This window comes from Salvelinus alpinus, chromosome 18, assembly GCF_045679555.1.
Source record: "Salvelinus alpinus chromosome 18, SLU_Salpinus.1, whole genome shotgun sequence".
NCBI classification, from domain to species: Eukaryota; Metazoa; Chordata; class Actinopteri; order Salmoniformes; family Salmonidae; genus Salvelinus; species Salvelinus alpinus.
In genome coordinates this window covers 22,052,237-22,071,564 of record NC_092103.1, presented here as the reverse complement: position 1 = coordinate 22,071,564, position 19,328 = coordinate 22,052,237, and the positions used below count along the sequence as shown (strand labels likewise).

General features: G+C 43.7%; 1 protein-coding gene across 1 annotated transcript in view; it reads left to right on the top strand.

Moving 5' to 3' along the window:
• Nucleotides 1-19,328, top strand: part of LOC139543420 (pappalysin-1-like) — a 33,123-nt gene extending 13,795 nt beyond the window's left edge. Inside the window, exons 8-9 of the mRNA XM_071349529.1 lie at nt 841-939; nt 12,299-19,328. Of these exons, the coding sequence (XP_071205630.1) occupies nt 841-939; nt 12,299-12,403 (204 nt within the window). The 3' untranslated portion in view covers nt 12,404-19,328. The remainder of the gene's footprint in view (nt 1-840; nt 940-12,298) is intronic.

Sequence of the window (19,328 nt, the reverse complement as noted above, 5' to 3'; positions counted from 1 at the left end):
AAACTCTGAAACAATTACATTAATTTAGGGACAGGTCGAAAAGCATTAAACATTTATGGCAATTTAGCTAGTTAGCTTGCACTTGCTAGCTAATTTGTCCAATTTAGCTAGCTTGCTGTTGCTAGCTAATTTGTCCTGGGATATAAACATTAGGTTGTTATTTTACCTGAAATGCACAAGGTCCTCTACTCCGACAATTAATCCACACATTAAAACGGTCAACCGAATCGTTTCTAGTCATCTCCCCTCCTTCCAGGCCTTTTCATCGTTTAACTTATATGGTGATTGGCATCTAAACTTTCATAGTATTACCACGACAACTGGCAACAGTTCGTCTTTCAATCACGGGTACCTGCTTCTATAAACCAATGAGGAGATGGGAGAGACAGGACTTGCAGCGCGATCTGCGTCAGAAATAGGAATGACTTCTATTTTAGCCCTTGGCAAGGCAGACGCTCGCTGACGCGTGCGAGCACTGTGGGTGCAATATTTGAATAACATAGATTCCTAAATGTATTTTGCAACGCTCGAGCACGCGGCGCAAGCGGTGTAGTCAGGGTATAAGGGTTGTGCCAGGGGGAAATGAAATTTACATAGCAAATCTCACTCCATGCTTTCTTCAAAAGTTGGCAGCCCTGAATACAATATTAACAAAATCAAACTTAAACTAATATAGAGCACTTAAGTGGGATAATCAAACACAAATAAATCAGAGGGAATCAGTGGATTTTTCCTCTCTATGTTATCCATATGTGTAAGTACAGTACACTGTATAGGTTGTTGATGACGTCCTGCCTCTTATTGTCAACTCTTGTTTGTTGCTGTCTCTGTCTGTCACAGCCCTTCATGGGAGACAATTACTGTGACTCGGTCAACAACAGAGCCTTCTGTAACTACGACGGAGGGGACTGCTGCCACTCCACCGTCAAGACCAAGAAGGTGAGTTACATCTGGACCTGGATTCACTAAACCTTATCAAGACAAAATGTCTAATTTTTATCTGCCTTTTGAACTTAAGTTGAGATAAGAGTTATGTTAGGATAAGAGTTAAGTTAGGATAAGAGTTAAGTTAGGATAAGAGTTATGTTAGGATAAGAGTTAAGATAAGAGTTAAGATAAGAGTTGAGTTAAGTTAAGATAAGATAAGAGTTAAGTTAGGATAAGAGTTATGTTAGGATAAGAGTTAAGTTAGGATAAGAGTTATGTTAGGATAAGAGTTAAGATAAGAGTTGAGTTAAGTTAAGAAAATAGTTATGTTAGTATAAGATATGTTGCTTCTCCTAAACAAAGTTCATGGGAATAATCTTAAATGTATTCTTATGTTGTCACTGTGGCTACTGACAGTCATTTGAAATCGGTTGTGAACTTGTGTTTGCTGCCATTTATTTTTGAACTTGACATTTTGAAGATAAGCTACATAAAGCTTCCCTTGTCTGTTGCACATTGACATTGCTTAGTTGCCCAGCTTTAGGGGTTGAGGGTTTTTACTCCACCAGTTGGTGCTCATGGTTGTCCTTTGCCACCTCTCTCTATGATCCAGATAAGGGCCTCTTCCGCTATATGAACAATACACAGCTGTTCTGTACACTCTGTGTTTCTCTAGCTTGCTGTGTGTATTGTGGTCTTTTCCCCAGGCTGAGTCTGTCTTTCTGGCTGGGTTAGAAGTCTATCATAGTTCCTCTGCCTGAGTCTGTACTATTATCTGTTTCTCTGGCTCCTTCTGTTCCTCTGTGTATCTGGCTGGGTTGTTACTGTAGCATGTCTGTCTGTCTGTCTGTCTGTCTGTCTGTCTGTCTGTCTGTCTGTCTGTCTGTCTGTCTGTCTGTCTGTCTGTCTGTCTGTCTGTCTGTCTGTCTGTCTGTCTGTCTGTCTGTCTGTCTGTCTGTCTGTCTGTCTGTCTGTCTGTCTGTCTGCCTGCCTGCCTGCCTGCCTGCCTGCCTGCCTGCCTGCCTGCCTGCCTGCCTGCCTGCCTGCCTGCCTGCCTGCCTGCCTGCCTGCCTTCATTTCCTGCTGGGAGGCGGGCGCATGTGTCCCCTCTCCCCGGGGTCCAATCAGAACGTGTGTGATTGCTTCCGTTCCACCTTCACTGTTCCTCCCTCGCTATTTTAACGTCAGCTTTCCACGGTATCAGGGTTAATCAATGTTTTATCTTCACTGTTCTAAGCTTCCCACCATTCCACACACCCTGATCCTCTCAGGCTCCTCCACGTTGGCCTATTCCACTCTCTCTGTACCTGTTGTAAAAAGGAGAAGGTTCTTGGCTTCTGTTGTGTAGCCGACCTGGTAAAATAAAAAGTAATTTGTAAGTCAAAAACTAAGAGCCAAAACCAGGATCAAGCCAGAGACGGTTGCATCGTCTTTGTTGGACCCACCCATGGTGTGTTCCAAAAGACTGCTGTTTGTTGACTAGCTGCTTTGGCCCATTGACTGGCCAGGGCTTCCAGTAAGAAGCTGTTCAGCAGCACCAGGAACAAGTTTTCTTTCACAAACTCTCTGTCTCTAGATATGGAAAACCAGCAGTAGGCATGGACTGACTGGTATGTATCTGATAACGAATGTGTCTGGTATCTGTTAACAGAGCAGTAGTAGTCTGCCAGTCACCAGTCTCATGCTGTAGCCTACTTGGCTGATGTTCCATCATTCTTACTGGAATGTTTTCTGTCCATTTCCTTTCATTCAAGTCAGTCATGTACTACTGTATGTTCAGACATGTTGCCCCATAGAAACAGGCTTTGTTTTTGTCCTTCACTCATCTGTTGCGTATTAGCACAGGAATAGGGGGTTTTAGAGGGTTTTTAGAGTCTTAAGTCCATAATTGAGGGTAGAAAGACACTGTCACAGTGTGGGATGTAGCCACTGTGATAAACAAAAATACAACTCCTACCAACAATTGTTAGCTGCATAATATTGGCCACTTTGGTGGTTGGTGTCTTTGGATATCAGATACCAGACAGACACCAGACAGACAGACATGCAGAGGAGAAGGCCCATCTCTGGGAGCGCGTGTCTCTGAACGTTGGCCATTTCCGCTGAGCCGCAATGATAAGAGGATCACCTGGGCTCAAGCCCCAAAGCCATGCGCTACTCCCAGGCATTCAGCCTGGCAGCTGTTGAAGCAAACACTTCAGCTGGTATTTCAAAAGTTACTTCCCTGGAAATGGTTAGGATTTGGGAAAGATAGAGAAAATTGCTCTGAAATAACCGATCATAATTTGATTTATCGGCTGCCAGGAGAGAATGGCGAAAGAGGTTACCTGAGTTGAAGACATGAGAAGGAAATATACGGAGGAGAAATGGGTCTGACAGGTGGGAGAGGCTTCAAACAGTAGTCCATTGAAAATCTTCACATTTCTTATCGAGAATGTATGAGGAACTCATCCATGAATATAGAACATGTGGCATCTAAATTCAGTATAAAGACTGCTCAAAGACACCTTTTAATGCCTCATGTGACTCTGTGAAAACAGTCCAGACCTAAATGGTGTTTCATGCATATGGACTGTATTGTGGTTTTGATAAGCGTGTAGAAGTGTAGCTGGCGGTTGTTGTTTTTGCCTTCTAGATGTGGTTGTTTTTCATGTGAGGCAGAGCTCACCCTGACCCTCATCTCTGTCTGATCATCCCAGCCCCAAACGTAACAACACGACAATGACAAAGTAACTCAGACCTCTTTTTTACGACAGTCTCCATCTATTCTGCCCACTCACTGGTGCCACACAGACACAGTCAGTCAGTCACACACTGTTTTCCTGCTTGTGGGAAGTTAGTGTTGTTGTTTCAGCCACAGGCAGAGATTCCATCTAGAGAGCTGCATTCCCGCGGGTGTCCCGTGGGACATGTGGGCCCCTACAGAGCATTGCAGCACGGTTGGCATTTTCCATGCTGTGGGAGGGAGTGGCGGTCAGACAGACCACTTTGGGATGAAAATATGTTTTTGTCCCGCAGATTATTTTTGAAAGGTTGTCTTTTTGTTTTGTATGTGTGTGTGTGTTATCTGATGTATTAAAGCACCTCGTTGTCACACTATTCTCAAACTCTCATAGGATAATGCTGCTTCAAATTCCGTAGCATACCTCTCTTGTGTTGGGCGTGCGAAATCAAATGCACCTACATGTGGGCTGCAACATACAGTATGTGTGGTCCCAATTAAATAGCCTGTAGACTAGGCTATATGGGCGGAGAAGTACGGCTATGATAGGGTTAAGTTTAGACTCCGACATTGACTGTAAATAAATATTGATAACTCAATATTGCTTGCAGATTGTTGCGCTCCTTAAAGTTATGCAAAATGTTAACTGTCAATTAACTGTCAATTCAACTATATTCTTTTTCAAACCACGTCTACCTTTTGGCTGATGGAGCTGAATAATACTGATAGCCTAATATAATGGACCACGTGAGAATCTCTGGTATTTGAACCTATTTCTTAGGCTATTTTTACGCATTTTGATCTTTACTAGCGGTGGGAAAATTGCTGGGACAGGGAATGCAAAGCGAGCTGCTACATACACCTAAAATAACATTTTGAGACCAGTCCTTGCAGGAGCTGGTGGGTGTCAGACAAGAAGTCAGTGAGCAGGCGGGCGCGGTATGAAAAGCAGCGGGATTGGGCGGGAGCGTGATGAAGTAATCAGTCCTGCACAGACTTCTAATTCCATCCCTTCATGTTGGGAATATAGGGAATATATAGGCTGTAGTCTAGATGTAGAACACCAGTGTAACAAGGGGCTGGGAATATAGGCTGTAGTCTAGATGTAGAACACCAGTGTAACAAGGGGCTGGGAATATAGGCTGTAGTCTTGGTATACACAATCTTTGGCAGGAGAGAGGGCTACACATTATCATCTGTTTAGACAATTATACGGTTAGTGGAGGGACATTATTTGATCAAGTGACTTATAAACCCCATAAGGTCAGGCAATGGTGTTTGTAGTACTTAGTGAGCTAGCTGGGATTGTTGTGCTCTGCCTTTGTCAGAGGTCAACGGAAACCACCAGCACCCCCATCTCTCCAAACAACCTTTTCTTTGTTATTGCTTTGGGTATCCCACCTTACAGCCATGGTTTATTACCGCCATGGTCTGCACTGCTGTGAAGGGAACACCACACACAGAGAGTGAGAGTGAGCATGGTACTGTGGAGTCTGGCAGCCCACACTGTGGCCATAGGGAGAGTCCCCAGAAAGGCTCTCTGGAAACCACACACGCACAGTGACACACAGTATCATGCACTGCCACAACTTGTTGTGCTGTGGGGGGAGTGACTCAGCTGGAATCCTAGGCAGGGTTGTGACACAGCCCTGCCAGCTGGAGATACCAGAGATAACATCAGAACACCCCATCCTCTCCTCCACTACTCTTTTCCTCCTCCTCCTCCTCCTCCTCCTCCTCCTCCTCCTCTCCTCCTCTCCTCCAGGCAAAACCTTCACAGCTTTATTTCCCCCATTCTTTTCTGTTATTTTGTGTGAGCGCGATAAATGAAAGAGAAGAGAAGGGGGAGGCTGAAGTACTTCCCCGCCACCCCATGTTTGTTTTTGTTCCTTATCTCCACTCTTTTTCTTTCCCTCCTTCTTTCTTTCTCCTGGAGATTTGCGTATTAAGGAGTTCTGGATGACTTGCGGTGTATTATTCCTCTCAGGGACTTTGAAGGTGCGAGGCAGGCTGCACGTAAGGTCACCACAGGATCCCCCTAATGACTGCAAGCTGTTGGCAGGCAAGGGGGGAGGAGGGGAGGAAAGAGGGAGGATACGGAGTATGACTGAGGCTGCCTGCCTGCCTCGCCGGGCTTGTTACGTTTCTTCCAGAACCCCATAGAAAAAAAGACATATTGGGAAATGGAAGCCACCAGGCATGTCAACCCTTCCTCACCCCTCCACGTTCATAATGTCACTGTTTGTTTTTGGTATTGTGGACTGGGCCAATTTGATGACTTAAGTGAACTTTTGGGAGCTCCCCCACCCCACGCCTACACCTTCCCCTCCATGACCCATATTCTTCCATAATATGCTCTTGTTTTCCCTGTGGCATTATGTCTCTTTGTCTTTTTCCAGTGTCACAGAACTCTTCCTTTCCATTGGTTGATTTACTGAGGCAGGGCACTTTGCTCCTCTCCCAAACATGCACTTTGCAGCCCGTGTTTTTCTCTAGACATCACTACTACTGACTGTTGCTGTGTTTACATCTAACTCTAACTTCTACAAGTTCCACCAGGGAGAAACTTCAAACAGACATACCTTTTGAAGTTTAAAGAAAATGTTGGTACACCAATTTAAAGAGAAAAAATTCTGCTAAATAAATATGTCAGGCCAGGTGAGGTTTGTTCAGCGAAAATGAACCACATTTTTTGTCACTCTGCTACATTTCTACACAAACACCCATTTAGACTGGCACAGCACACCTTTACAAAACGGTAATACACTGAGATAGTCAAATCAGCAATACAACAACTTGTTTTTCAAGTCTTTTTCTGCTTTTCATACATTTTCTGTTTTTTTCCCATAGAAATGACCTTCTCAGATCAGGAGTTCAACCAATTAGCACAGTGTTCTGGTGCTGGGGTGCTGCATCCCTTCTATAATCCTATCAATGCTGTTCAGTTTACATCAAGCAGTAATGATTGAAACAATGACGTTGGAGGTGTAGAGAGTAGCAGACATATCCTGTTTGTTGCCTTGGGGATTATCTTTTCACACCCGATGAAGCACCTGGATTGAAAAAAGTGTATTTTTCCATTGTTTATTGGTATGGCTACTACTCATCTGAGAATCAGATCATGATAATCCTTTACTGCGTCAAAGGGAGCTGTACGTGGACCTTTACCCAGCCGGATAGTGGGCGAAGGATTAAATTCAGGCAATAAAAAGGCCAGCCTTCCATGGCCATTCCTCTGTGACCCACCTTGTTCGGGGCTAGGCTGCAAATACACAAGGTTCCATTATTACCTCTTACTCTGTATCCCTTGTAACCTTGAAGCTGATAATTCTTGGAAATGTTATGATTGCATAGAACACAACTTCCTGGGCTGTTTTACTGTGAACCGGTTCTCAGAACCAATAGACTGCTTTCCGTTTGATTCTCAATGGAAGCTCTGAGCATCACTGAAGTGTCTTTGACTGAACTGTCTTGTGCTCTTTGGGCATCCAGCCCCATCGCGTCCCATTCAGTTCCACCGCGGTCACAGCGTATATTGGCTAACTGCACGTAGAGAGTGCGCTGCATCAACAGCTCTTATTTTTAAATATCTGAGGGCAACCGAGTTTGACTTCTGGTCCCCATGCCAAGTCAATTAAGGGGAGAGAAGCAGTGGCGGGGGACCAGGGCCCAGCAGTGGTGCAGCGCTAGAGGCTTCTGGTCAGCAAGCATTAAGTGTTGGTTTCGTACCTGCCTTAAAAAAAAAAAGGCTTAATTATCAACGTATGTCTGCCCTGCCACGCAATGTTTACGGCAATAAAACCCAATCCCTAAACGAGCAGCTCATGCCTTCCAAATAGTTTCCTTTAATCCTGGTCTTTAAGGGGGAGAGGAGGTATGGTACAGACCGGGAATGGGGGAGAGTAGGCACCGTGTCAGTGTAGGAGTGGAGGATGGAGGGGGTTGTTGAACAAAACAAGCGTCTGGGAGGTGGGAGGATGGGGGAGGATGGGGTTTCTCCACAACTGAGTAAAGGTAGTAACTCTCCAGGGGAAACACGCTTCCCACAGGTTTAGGAGCCTCGGCTGTTTGCTCACGTCGAGTGCCAGGCGCTAGCAACGTCAAAACCTGCCCTCCTTTCTCTCTGGAACTTTCTTTATCTTTCTTTCTCTCTCCCGCTTTCTGTCTTTCATGCACTCTCTTTCCTGTTCTCGCTTTGTCTCTCCCTCTCTGTCTTTAGTGCTCTCTCTCCCACTCTATCCCTCTTCCATGCATACTTTCTCCCCTCCCCTTTCTCCCCCCCTCTCTCCCTCTCTCCTGCATTTGTTGTTATAACAACATGTATCTGGTGTGCAGTGGAGAGTGATCACCAGCGGTTCTCATTGGAATAACACAATTAGTTCTGGTGTGTTTTATCTGCTTGCCTGTGTTCATATGAGCCAATGTTATGTGAATATTAATGAGAGAAGGGATCTTTTCCATATCATTACACTCAATGTGTTTAAATACCAAAAACAAAAACAAAGCTTGATTCCAGATGTGGGATTCTCTTTTTCCATGGTCTGTGGATGAGAATGTAGCTTCTATCATGACACGTATTATATTCCGTTTTTATTTAATGAATTTAATGCATGCAATATGTCAGTGACCTCCTCAATCATGGATACCATGGACACCTCGACCTGTAGAAAAGTAGTAGGATGTTACCCAACATGGTTGGTTGTCTTGTTGATTTTAAGGGTGTGTGTGTGTGTGTGTGTGTGTGTGTGTGTGTGTGTGTGTGTGTGTGTGTGTGTGTGTGTGTGTGTGTGTGTGTGTGTGTGTGGCTGGAGAGTAGTCCTCTCCAGCCCCAGACACACTTTCCTCCACTGAGCACAGACTGACACGCGCATACCTGGGGCCTGGCGTGATTGTGGCCTGTTTCTGGGGGTGGGGGTCAGGGGTCTGACATGCCTGCTCCTTCATGGGGGCTTTCATGTTGCTGGGGCTGTCCTCCTTTCTCTGGCCCCCACTCGGCCCCTGTGGCTGCCCCGTTCCCAGCCACCCTCGGAGAGCCCCGATCAGGGCCAGATGTGGCAGCTGATCCAGCCACCCTGGAGGTCAAGGTCACAGGAAACCATGCTGAATTTACCACCCACCATCTCTCTCGACAAGATAGAGAGATAAACACACAGAGTGAGAGGGAAGAGGGAGGGAGGAAATGTGTAGGGTTAGGATTATGGGAGAGAGGGATTGGGTGGAATGGAGAGATTTTTGAAAGAGAAGGGGGCTAGACTGACAGCAAGAGGAGGAGACCGAAGGGAGAGAGAGACACAGAGAGACAGAGTGAAAGTGTGAAACAGACAGCAGGAACGCAAGAGAGCACAGCGAGGAGGGGGAAAAGAAGGTAGAATTGGAGCAGGGTGTTTTTTGCCCCATGCCTGGCTCTAAAGAGGCACAGAGGAAACGCTGTTCATGCGATTGACAGCTGTTTCTGAAGTGTGTCCGGCCTGCGCTTGTAAATTCGTCACATGGAGAGCTCGTTTTCTCAGAAGAGCCTGGCGCTGGCCGCCCAACCCTCGCCCATTAGGAAATCCCTCTCACAAACAACTTGGTTTAATACCCCATTTCAAAGACGGACTTGCGTCATCGTGCCTCAGCCACTGGTGCACTCTCCCTCTGTCAGCCCCAGGGCCCCCGATGTCCACTCTACAAACCCCATACCCCCAATGGCCCTGGAGGCCTGAGTCCGAGGGCCAATGGGGGCACTGTACTCTACAGTATATACCACCATTGCTTACCACAGCATTGGAGGCCATAGGGGAAAGTCTTGACTCTTGAGGGATCTGAGGAATCTTACCCATTTGCTGTACTGTACTGTATCTCCTCTTACTAGCCAATGAACTAGCTAATTGTGTTGGCCCATGACTCAGTGATGTTATTACTGTAATCAGGGTTCTGTTGTATGTTGCCGTAACAAAAAACAATTCCACTTTCAGATAATAGGATGATGAGACACTGACTGCTGAAGTCTGAAGTCCCATACCAGCCAACAGCCTTCCTAATTGTGCTAGCTATTAGGCCTAATAATTCTTAATGACTCAGTTTATTTGTTACCTCGTTGCTGTTTTATTTGCTGCGGTGGCCAGTGTTTATCTAGCGTCACTGCTCTGGCCCTTCTGTCAAAGCCACTAATAGGACAACGAAATACAAGCAGCAGACCCAAATCCGTCCAATAAGCCACGGGGGGAAGAATGCAGATATACTCTGGTCTGAATCCTCAAGGCACTCGCTGGAGCCACATGTGTAGTTAGTTTTGAGCGACTGGGGATGCATTGTGTGTACCCAAACAGCTGAAGCAGGCCCTTGGAGAAGCAACACAGCAGCAGCTGGTGTTGTTGACGCACCGCCGACAAGCGCCTGTGACGTCAAACGCTACACAGCGGCGGCCAATGGTACGCCGAGGCTATTTTGAATGTGCTTGTGGGCACTCACCACTTCTTGGAGAGTTGACACTTCACAACACTCGTAGTACTCCTTCATATGGCGCAATTGGATTGGCTGGCAGCAGTTGGCTTGTGTTGTTTGTCAAGCGGCGTTTCCCGCTAGTGGTGTCGACGGCGAGGCATCGGACACTATTACCCAGTGGTGGGCCGTCAGGGCCTGCAAGGCCTTCTCTGCTGGCCTAAACATCATCAGAATATAATTTTTTTTTAAATATATTTTCCCACAAATATGTATTAAATTATTCCCCAGAGTAAGAGTTATACTCTTCATTTCATAGCTTTCCTCTTGGTTGCACTGCTTCCAGCCCCAGGTTGAGATTTGGAGGGCTGGTCTTTATGTTAGATCTTTTATCCAATCATATTCAGCCATCATGTGTTGCCAGGGGTCTAAAATCTGCTCTTAGGCCTTCAGAATCAACAGTGCAGGCGCTTGTAGCTTAAAGTGAATGGAAATTAAAATTTTGTGTCAACCAATCAGCTTTAGAGTTGGCTATTGTACGCCTGCTGGCTGGCTCCAGTGTTACACAGGAGCCAGCTAGCAGGCGTAGGGCGTCCACGTCTTTTGATTGGATTACCAATATTGAGAGGCAGGTCCTATGGGCAGGTCTATGCAGATCTAGGAAACTGAATTTGATAAACGAATTAATTCGCGTACTACCTAAACTGTTTTTTGAACCCACAATGGCGGAAGGAGGAGAAGATATCGATTTGGTCGAGGATATAATTATAACGCCGTTCTCAAGACTAACTTTTCAAGAAAAGTTAGACATTGTAAGGAGAGGTCGCCCGACGCCACAAAGCCTGTCACAGGCGGGAAAGGGGTTCGTTCGTTCGCCACTTTCAAAGTTTCAACTATGAGCGCTGTCAATGGCTCACAGGCTCCGAGAAGCACTGCAAACTGTACTGCTGGGAATGCCTATTATTTGCAAGTGATCGATTTGGTGTTTGGAGCCACACTGGCTTTGCAAACTTGAGTTGTCTAACCAAGGCAGCAACGAGACACCAAAGTACGGCTGGGCACTTACAAGCAATGGTGCTTTTGAAAACGTTTGGGGACACCAGAGTGGAGCTACAGCTCTCACTCGTCCTGCGTTATGTGACGGACACGGGAGTCAAGGAGCGATTTATCCGGTTTGAAGATGTGACAAGCGGCAAGCGAGCTGATGACATTGCCGCTCTTATTTTCCGTTTCTTGGAGGAAAATGAATGTAGTCTGGATAAAGTTGTGGCACAGTGTTTTGATGGCGCAGCAGTCATGGCATCTGGACTCAATGGGGTGCAGGCTAAAGTTAAGGAGAGGGCACCGATGGCCTTATTCATTCACTGCTATGCACATCGACTAAATTTAGTACTGACTCAAGGAGCCTCAAAGCTTAAAGAATGCAAGGTCTTCTTTGCCAACCTCAATGGCCTTGCAGCATTTTTCTCACGATCCCCTAAGCGCACGCAACTGTCTAATAATCAGTCTTTGGTGAGTAGGCATACAATGCATGTTATTTTTTATTAAATGTGTATGTATGTTTCGCATTTTATTTCGTTAATATTAAATAGCCTATATATTAACAAAATAAAATGGCAAATAGCCTATGTTGCAAATTATTTGTTTTCTTTTATTTTCAGTGAATAGTTATGTGTCTTTATCATCACGGTGAAACTGCTTTGGGTGCGACAATGCGCTGTTTAGTGAACACACTGTATTTATTTTTTGGGGGACTTAAAGCTCAAAGTTTGTGGACCAGAAATGGATAGAAGAAGAATATTAATATAACTCTGTTGCACTCGACTATGTTCTTGCCTATTAGTTGAACTGTACTGTATTGTACTCTTCCCCTGCAATTCTCTGAAAAAAATGTCAATTTCAAGGTGACGCAACGCCTGGTTATACTGCGTTTCTGTCTAAATGTATAGTGTCTAGAGCCATGGCATCTAAATGATGGTAATAACAGGTGGATTAATTCGGGTGGGACTGTGTAGGACCTCACTGAAGGCCCAGGCGCCAGGCCCACGGCACGCTACTGCTATTACCACTGTTGTTATTAGGTTGTTGAGGACTGTATCAGCCCTTACACTGCCACAGTCCTCCTGATTGTGTTGGAACCCTGGAGAAATGGAATACAGACTGAATCCTATAACAAGCTTTGTTTATAGAGGTTTCATTGTATGTGTCTCTGTGTGTCCCCTCCAGGTGATCCCGTTCCCCATGTCCTGTGACATACGGGAAGACTGTGCCTGCCGAGACCCCAACGCTCCAGAGAAGAGGAAAGACGAGCACGTCCACTCCCTGGGGTGACCCTCCCTCCTCGCCCCCCACCGGATTCCCGAACCCTCGCCCCAAAACTACCGACACCCAGACCGAGGGACACCAGCCCTCCCCCTTTCCCCTCAAATCCTCCACATGCTGCTTTACAGGAGTACCTCTCCACCCATACTGCACCCCCCTAACATATGCCTGTCTCTTCCTTCTCCACATTGGGAAAGACCTAGATGAACAGACCAGACTAGAGAGGCTATAATGGAAAACCCATTTCTCAAAGAAAGGAACAAACCTGCAAATTCACCAACCACCAAAACTTCTACAGCAAGAGAAAAAAATAAAACAAAAATACCGAAAGGTTTTTGAATGAAGGATAAGAAAAATTAACAAAAAAACTAAACAAACCAAGCCTGGATAGCATGCCTTTTTTCAGTTTTGTGTCAGCTTCTGTGTCCATTTCAAAGACATTGCCGTACAATCTCATTATTTCCTTTTAGACCAAAGGAAAAAAGAAACAGAGTGAGAAACGTTATCCATATCATATGGAATCTTTTATTTTTGGGTATGCTGAAGTCATCAATGGTGGCACTGAATGACAGGCAGAAGAGCTATTGCCAAAATAACTTATAGCATGAACACACTTGATGTACCCTCATGTTGTATTACTCCAGAGCTGGTGTGTGTTCCTGGAGCCAGCACAGCACAGGGATCAGACTGACAGTTTGTGCCCTCTGCCTTCTCTTGGTGGAAATGCATTTTCTTGTTCTTCAGAAATCATAGGTTTAGAATCTCTGCTCTTATACAGATGTGAAATAGGAAAGAATAGGCGTTGATGGGGATATAGCCGGCCATATTGGTAAAGAGATTCAAACCAGAGAGGTCTAACTCAGTATATCTAACATATAACAGGAAGTTAAGACATATTACAATGCCACAGGAACAAGTGAATGTGGGAAAGAGGTAGAGTACTTATGAACTTAAAACCGGTTATATAGGGCTGCAACAAAATAAACCAGTTGTGTCAGCGTGGCTGCTGCTGCTACGTTTGCTGCTACTTTGCCATATGACCAGCTCTGCAGACTATTACTACCCAGTGAGGTTGGACGGAGTCAGCCCCGTCTGCCTTAACGCTTACCTCCTAACACCTTCCATTAGTGGACACTTGTTTCTGCGTGTACAGTACACTCAACTTAAACCTAGAATAAAAACTCCTGCAACATTGCAAAGGGTTAGTAGAGAAACAATGCAGTTGAAATAGCCTCGAAAAACATAACACCTCACATTTCCATTTATTTTTCCTTAGTTTCTGCAGTCCAGTACAATACACCAGAAATGTATCCAATCTTACACCAAAAGCAATGTTGACGCAATACAAAATCCAACACATATTACTGACTTTAAAATGACTTCAAGAATGTAATTGATAACACAGTTATAACCTCTTGAATGTAGTCAATGTTTATTCACAACTACACCCTCAAACTGTTTTCAGCAGCATAGCATAGCCTTGATTTCAATAGGCATAGTTCAATAGCACATACACATAAAAACAAATAGGAGGCTTTCCTCATTTTAGTATAGATGGCATCTGGATGTATTCATTGTCAACAAGTATCCTTTCGTGCAGCAGTAGTAGAAGTACACTATATGCCCAGGACACTGTTGTCCTGGCTTCTCTTGAGCCCAATGGCTTGACAGACTGCATGTGTTTAGTAGCCCAGTTTGGCCTTTTCTTACCTCTGCAGCAATTCGTGCTGAAGGTGCCATCCCTGGCACTTTGTCAGTATTGTGACATTTGAGCGTGTGTCCCCCCCCCCATCAACCACACAACCACCTTTACTTCAATAGACTTATGGCTGCTATTCTGTGCTCTGAACTTACTCATCTCCTTTCATAGCCCTTGAACGAAACGCCCATCAACATATGGTGATGAAGGCTGCTTGGCATAAGGTCCACAGGTTGCTGCTTCATGATTCAACCATCGCTGGGCTATCTGGTTAAAACTCTATACAACCAATAACTCTATAGTAAACTCTCTCATCTGGTATGGACCAATGGAATGGTCCCTCTGACCATAGAATATTCCCATATACCGTTCTGACCAATCACAGGTCTTCATAGATACAGACTGGTTAGAGAGATAATAGGACAATACCACGTCACACAGGAAAGAAGGGATACATTACAACGTCAAATGTACAATGTAAATATAACATTTTCAGTGTAATACTGCTTTTTACGTGAGAAAAAAAACGTAAAATTGTTCTCTTGTTTTAATTTTTCTAGTTTCTATTTTATTTTTTACAAAATGTTGTCTTAGTTAATCAGTATTTGTATTATTGACCTCAGTTACTGCACTTTTTAGTTGCCATTTACGAAGAAAAATATATAATTCAAACCGTTTAGAAGCTGCTATTGTCAGAAAGGTGTTTTGATAAAGTGTGTGATGTTTCTGGTCATTAGACACCTACGATATTACTATTAGCTTTCCTGTGATTAGTGTCTTGTATTCCCACTAGCTTTGCACCTGATATTATCATGCCCAGTAGGAAGCCAGTGTCAAATATGATTTGTACATTCATCGTAGACTTTCTCAGATTTCGTATCCATTATCATATGATAACGATATTATTGTATCAAGGCTATTTAACCTGGGACATTTTTTTTATGTAGGTTCAAATATCAAAAAGTCAGATGTACACATTTTTAAATATTATACATGATATGTAAGCATTTACGTATTTTGTGTTCCTCCTGGTTAGGGGACAAACATTTTATTTTCGCTCCATGGTTTGTGTAATCCACCATCTTATGTATTTGTTGCAAATTGTGTCATGGTAACCATGGAACGTCAAGCGGAATGGATAACTAAATGAAGAAACGACCAAAAAAATGGACTCTCGAAAGTTGGAGATCTTTCAGACTTTGAAAACCTGAGTAACGCAACTGTCTGGACACTACATTCATCATCAAAAAGCCTACATCAGCCTCGACAATTGTGCATTTAACACTTTATACGATATATATCCCTGGTAAAATTAACTGTATTATGTTGATATTATCAAATGGTATGTAATAATACTCCCTATACTGCTGCTTTCATTAGAGATATTACCAGTAGGGAGAGATTCAACAGCATTCACTACACAAAGCCAACAACCGTACTGTGGATCATCATCACCTGCTAACACTCACACAGGATTTCTGAAAAGCCATCCATGGAATTCCCCAAGGGTTATCTTGCCATTGGACCCTCCCTTCATCCTCAAACTGGACAAACATTACAGGCTGATGACTAGTCATCTTGTTCAACACCCTTTCTTTCACTCATCTACAGCTCCTCTCTTTATCTTGTGTCGTCATCCTCATCAATGTTATTAAAAAGTCTGGAGACCAGAAACGGTGACTCTCGGAGAGAGGGATATGAGTCTCTACAGAATGTGACTGCTTGTGTGTCAACCTGGACACAACCTGGACACGTTAGTTTTCTGATGTGCTCTCTGTATTGGACAAGGTACTGTTCCAAAGCCATAAAGCCAGGATGTTATGAAATGAAGTTTGAATACGAGAACATCACCTCTACTGTAAGCCACCACAGGATCTCTTTGCTGTACCTCATGCCTGTAATGTTTGCTGCTTCTATATTTTGGTAAATTAGTCATTTTTGCGTCTTTTAGCAATGGTGTAAATAGTAAAACTATTTATTAAGAGTGTTATACTTTTTTAAGTTATATTTAATGTTCATGTAAATTATTTTTTACATTGCTCTTATAAACAGACATATTGGTTGTGAGTTAAAAACTGTTGTCATTTTATTTCTGTCCCAATGTCGTCGTCACAAAGCGTTGGTCAAGGTTGTTGTCTCATTGGTTGTCTCATTGGGCACTACTCTCGTCCAATGAGGATTTACCACATGTTTATGTAACTGAGTGCAGTGCACAAGTATGTGTGTTTTTTTATTTCTACATTACAAATCCAGAATGTACTGTCATTTTTATTTTGTTCATTCATTAACTTTTCAAATGTAATCCGAGTTTGCTCTGAAGAGAGAACCTATATCATGTTGAAGTGGTTAGATCCATACTCAATTAACTCTGAGGGCTACCGTGAAGACAGAATATACACAGCCATTCAGAACAACCAGTGGTAGGCAGGCAGGGAGCTGCAGAGGATGAGGAGGAGGGGGGAGGAGTAATCAGGCAGCCGGTAGTGCCCCAGGTGGGGTGAGGGAGAGGGTGTAGAGCAGGGGATAGGATGGGATGGGTGAAGGTGGGCTGCTTTTCCTGGCGGGCCTGGGTATTTGTGCAGGTGTGAAAACTGTGTACACACAGAGCTGCCCCTGGGCCAGCGCTGACTGGCAGCAGGCCGAGGCCGATGAGTCAGACTTTCTCCTGGAGGTGGCGGGTGTTCTCTGAGGGACTCCCTCCTGACACGCCGGGCCATCCGTCACTGTCACGGTCAGGTCGGATAGGGAATGCGGCGGTGGTAAGGTGGGCCGCATGGAAGACCAGGGAGGAGGGAGGATAGGAAGACTACCTAAGATATGAGCCCTAGTGCAGCAGGCTGAGGGACATGCCCTTCCCTTCACTCTCAGACCAGAGGAGTATTTGAAATGAATAGCAGAGTCCGCTTCAATGTCTTTCCATAGACAACTTCATATAGTCCATCTTATTGTGGATGGGAGGTGATTCTCTCAAATCCAAACTAGCTACATACCAGCCATGCATATCCTGGGTTTTGGTTAAAAACAGCTGGGTTTCTGTGGCGTTAGCTTGCTCTGCTAAAAGTGGCATCCTTTCAGCCCCTGTGGCATCCCATCATAACCCACGGGAAGCAATGGAGACAGTGGTAGCCTAGAAGTGGCTGGCTGTAGTCCTTGAGTTTGTGGACAGACAGTTGTGGAGAAAACACTGATGTGCCATGATGTTCTTATTGTTGTTTTCTAAACTTCACTCATCAAGTACCTTTCACAGGCTCCTGGTTAAAGAATGGTCCACTTGTGTTTGTTTTTCATTCCCACATTCAGTAATTAAAAATGAATGGTCCTTTTTATGTGGGAAATTATCAAATTGAGTATATACATATTATGTGGATATCTAGTGGTATTATTGCAATGTTTCGTACCCGATTGTTCAGCAAAAATATTTTAAGATGTAAATAATTTTATTCTATGATGATTGTATTTGCAAAACCATGTATTATCTGTTTGGGGTAGCTCTTGGATTTATATCAGAGAAAATTTAAGGAAGATACATTGTGCAATGTGTACCATTGAAGTACCACCGGAAAGAAAAGAAATACGCAGTGGCTGCGGATCCAACATTTCTGTACCTTTCTTCCTGAGCTCTAAAGGTCCCGAAGCTTCCGCGCATGTGCAGGATTTTCTACTTCACACAGTTTCCGCTTTACTCGTAGACAACAGGCTACTCTCATTTAATAAAGTTAAACAAAGCTGAATCAATGTGTGCAAGATCACATAATGATAGTATTCAACAGAACCGAATATAATAGCATAACATTGCACTGTAAGACATAAAAACACTTATTTCTTTACCTCTACTTTAGACACACATTTTTGTTGTCTCCAGCCTTTCAAATTTCTCACTGTCAATATTTAATGATACGTTTTACTGGTGAAACATCCATACAGCATCTGAAAACCAAACATTTGATCTCAATCAGTTTCATGGGGATATGCATTTAAATCTTGAGTTATACAGAGTTGGAAGTAGCCTACAGTGTTGTTTTGAATGATGTACAGTGAGTGAATTTTAGAGCAGATAGTGTTAACAAACTGTAGCATAGCCTACCTGTCTATTTTGCCTAGTGGCGTGCGCTGTTGAGTTTTGGACCCATGAGAGAAACATGCGACCATTCGCACAATCATCCTAAAATTTCATAAGATATTTAGTGGTTTTGTCTTACAGTAACGTTATAGGCCTACATCCTATTAGATTTGGTTCTGTTCTGTAAAATACTTTCATTATGTGATTTTGCAGACAGCTTTGATCTAACTTTATTAAACAAGCACCATTCTCCAGAGTAGCCCGTTCTCTACGAGTAAAGCAGAGACTGTTGAGTAAATGAGAGAATCCCGTACATGCGCAGAAGCTTCAGGACCTTTAGGGCTCGGAAAGAAAGGTCAAGAAAAGTCGGATCCGCAGCCATTCTGGGAAAAAATACAATACCCATAATGCTTCACAACACTTGTCATCAGCAGTTATTCATTCATAAAGGCTCTACACTAACACTGTTGTCAATTGTCTAAAAAACAGTCTTATATGAAATCAAACTTAATTTATTTGTTGTCAAGATGAATAAAGCATCATGTGGTCAGTTTGTGGGTCTCGGAGCAGTCAGTTGAAAATAAATTACCAAAATGTTTCTTCTTTTTAGAGTGTGAAAACAAACAAAACAAGAGCAAAGCATTCATTTGAAGAGAATATTTAACATGTTACAACACATTCTTATTATCAGACTTGAAAGATTCTAACAGTGAACACCATTCCCCTTGAACTCACCCTCAGACTGAATGGCACCAACCAAAAAACAACTTACATATCCTTACTCCTTCCTCTACACCACAGATGTTTGCTTACTCTTTCCTCCCTTGCCTTAGAGTTTGAACTGAAAACACTGTAAAGGTACCCATCAGCACCTCTCGCTCTCTCTCTCACCTTCCCTCGCTTGCAGCACCCACTGTTAGGTCCATTCACAGTACACCGTTTTTCAGGCACATATAACACATCAGACTTTTGTTTCAGCAGATGTTTCCTCGTATTCTTTGCTTTTTTCACAGTTGCTATTATATTTTCGGTGCTCTGGTACATGGCAAGAAGGGGTCTAATGATGTGTACTATATTTTCATAAGGATGGATCCTCATTCAAGATGAGTATCATGTTCATTTCCCTGTCATGTATTATGTAGAAATAAAACACTGGTTAAGTGGACGTAAGCCAA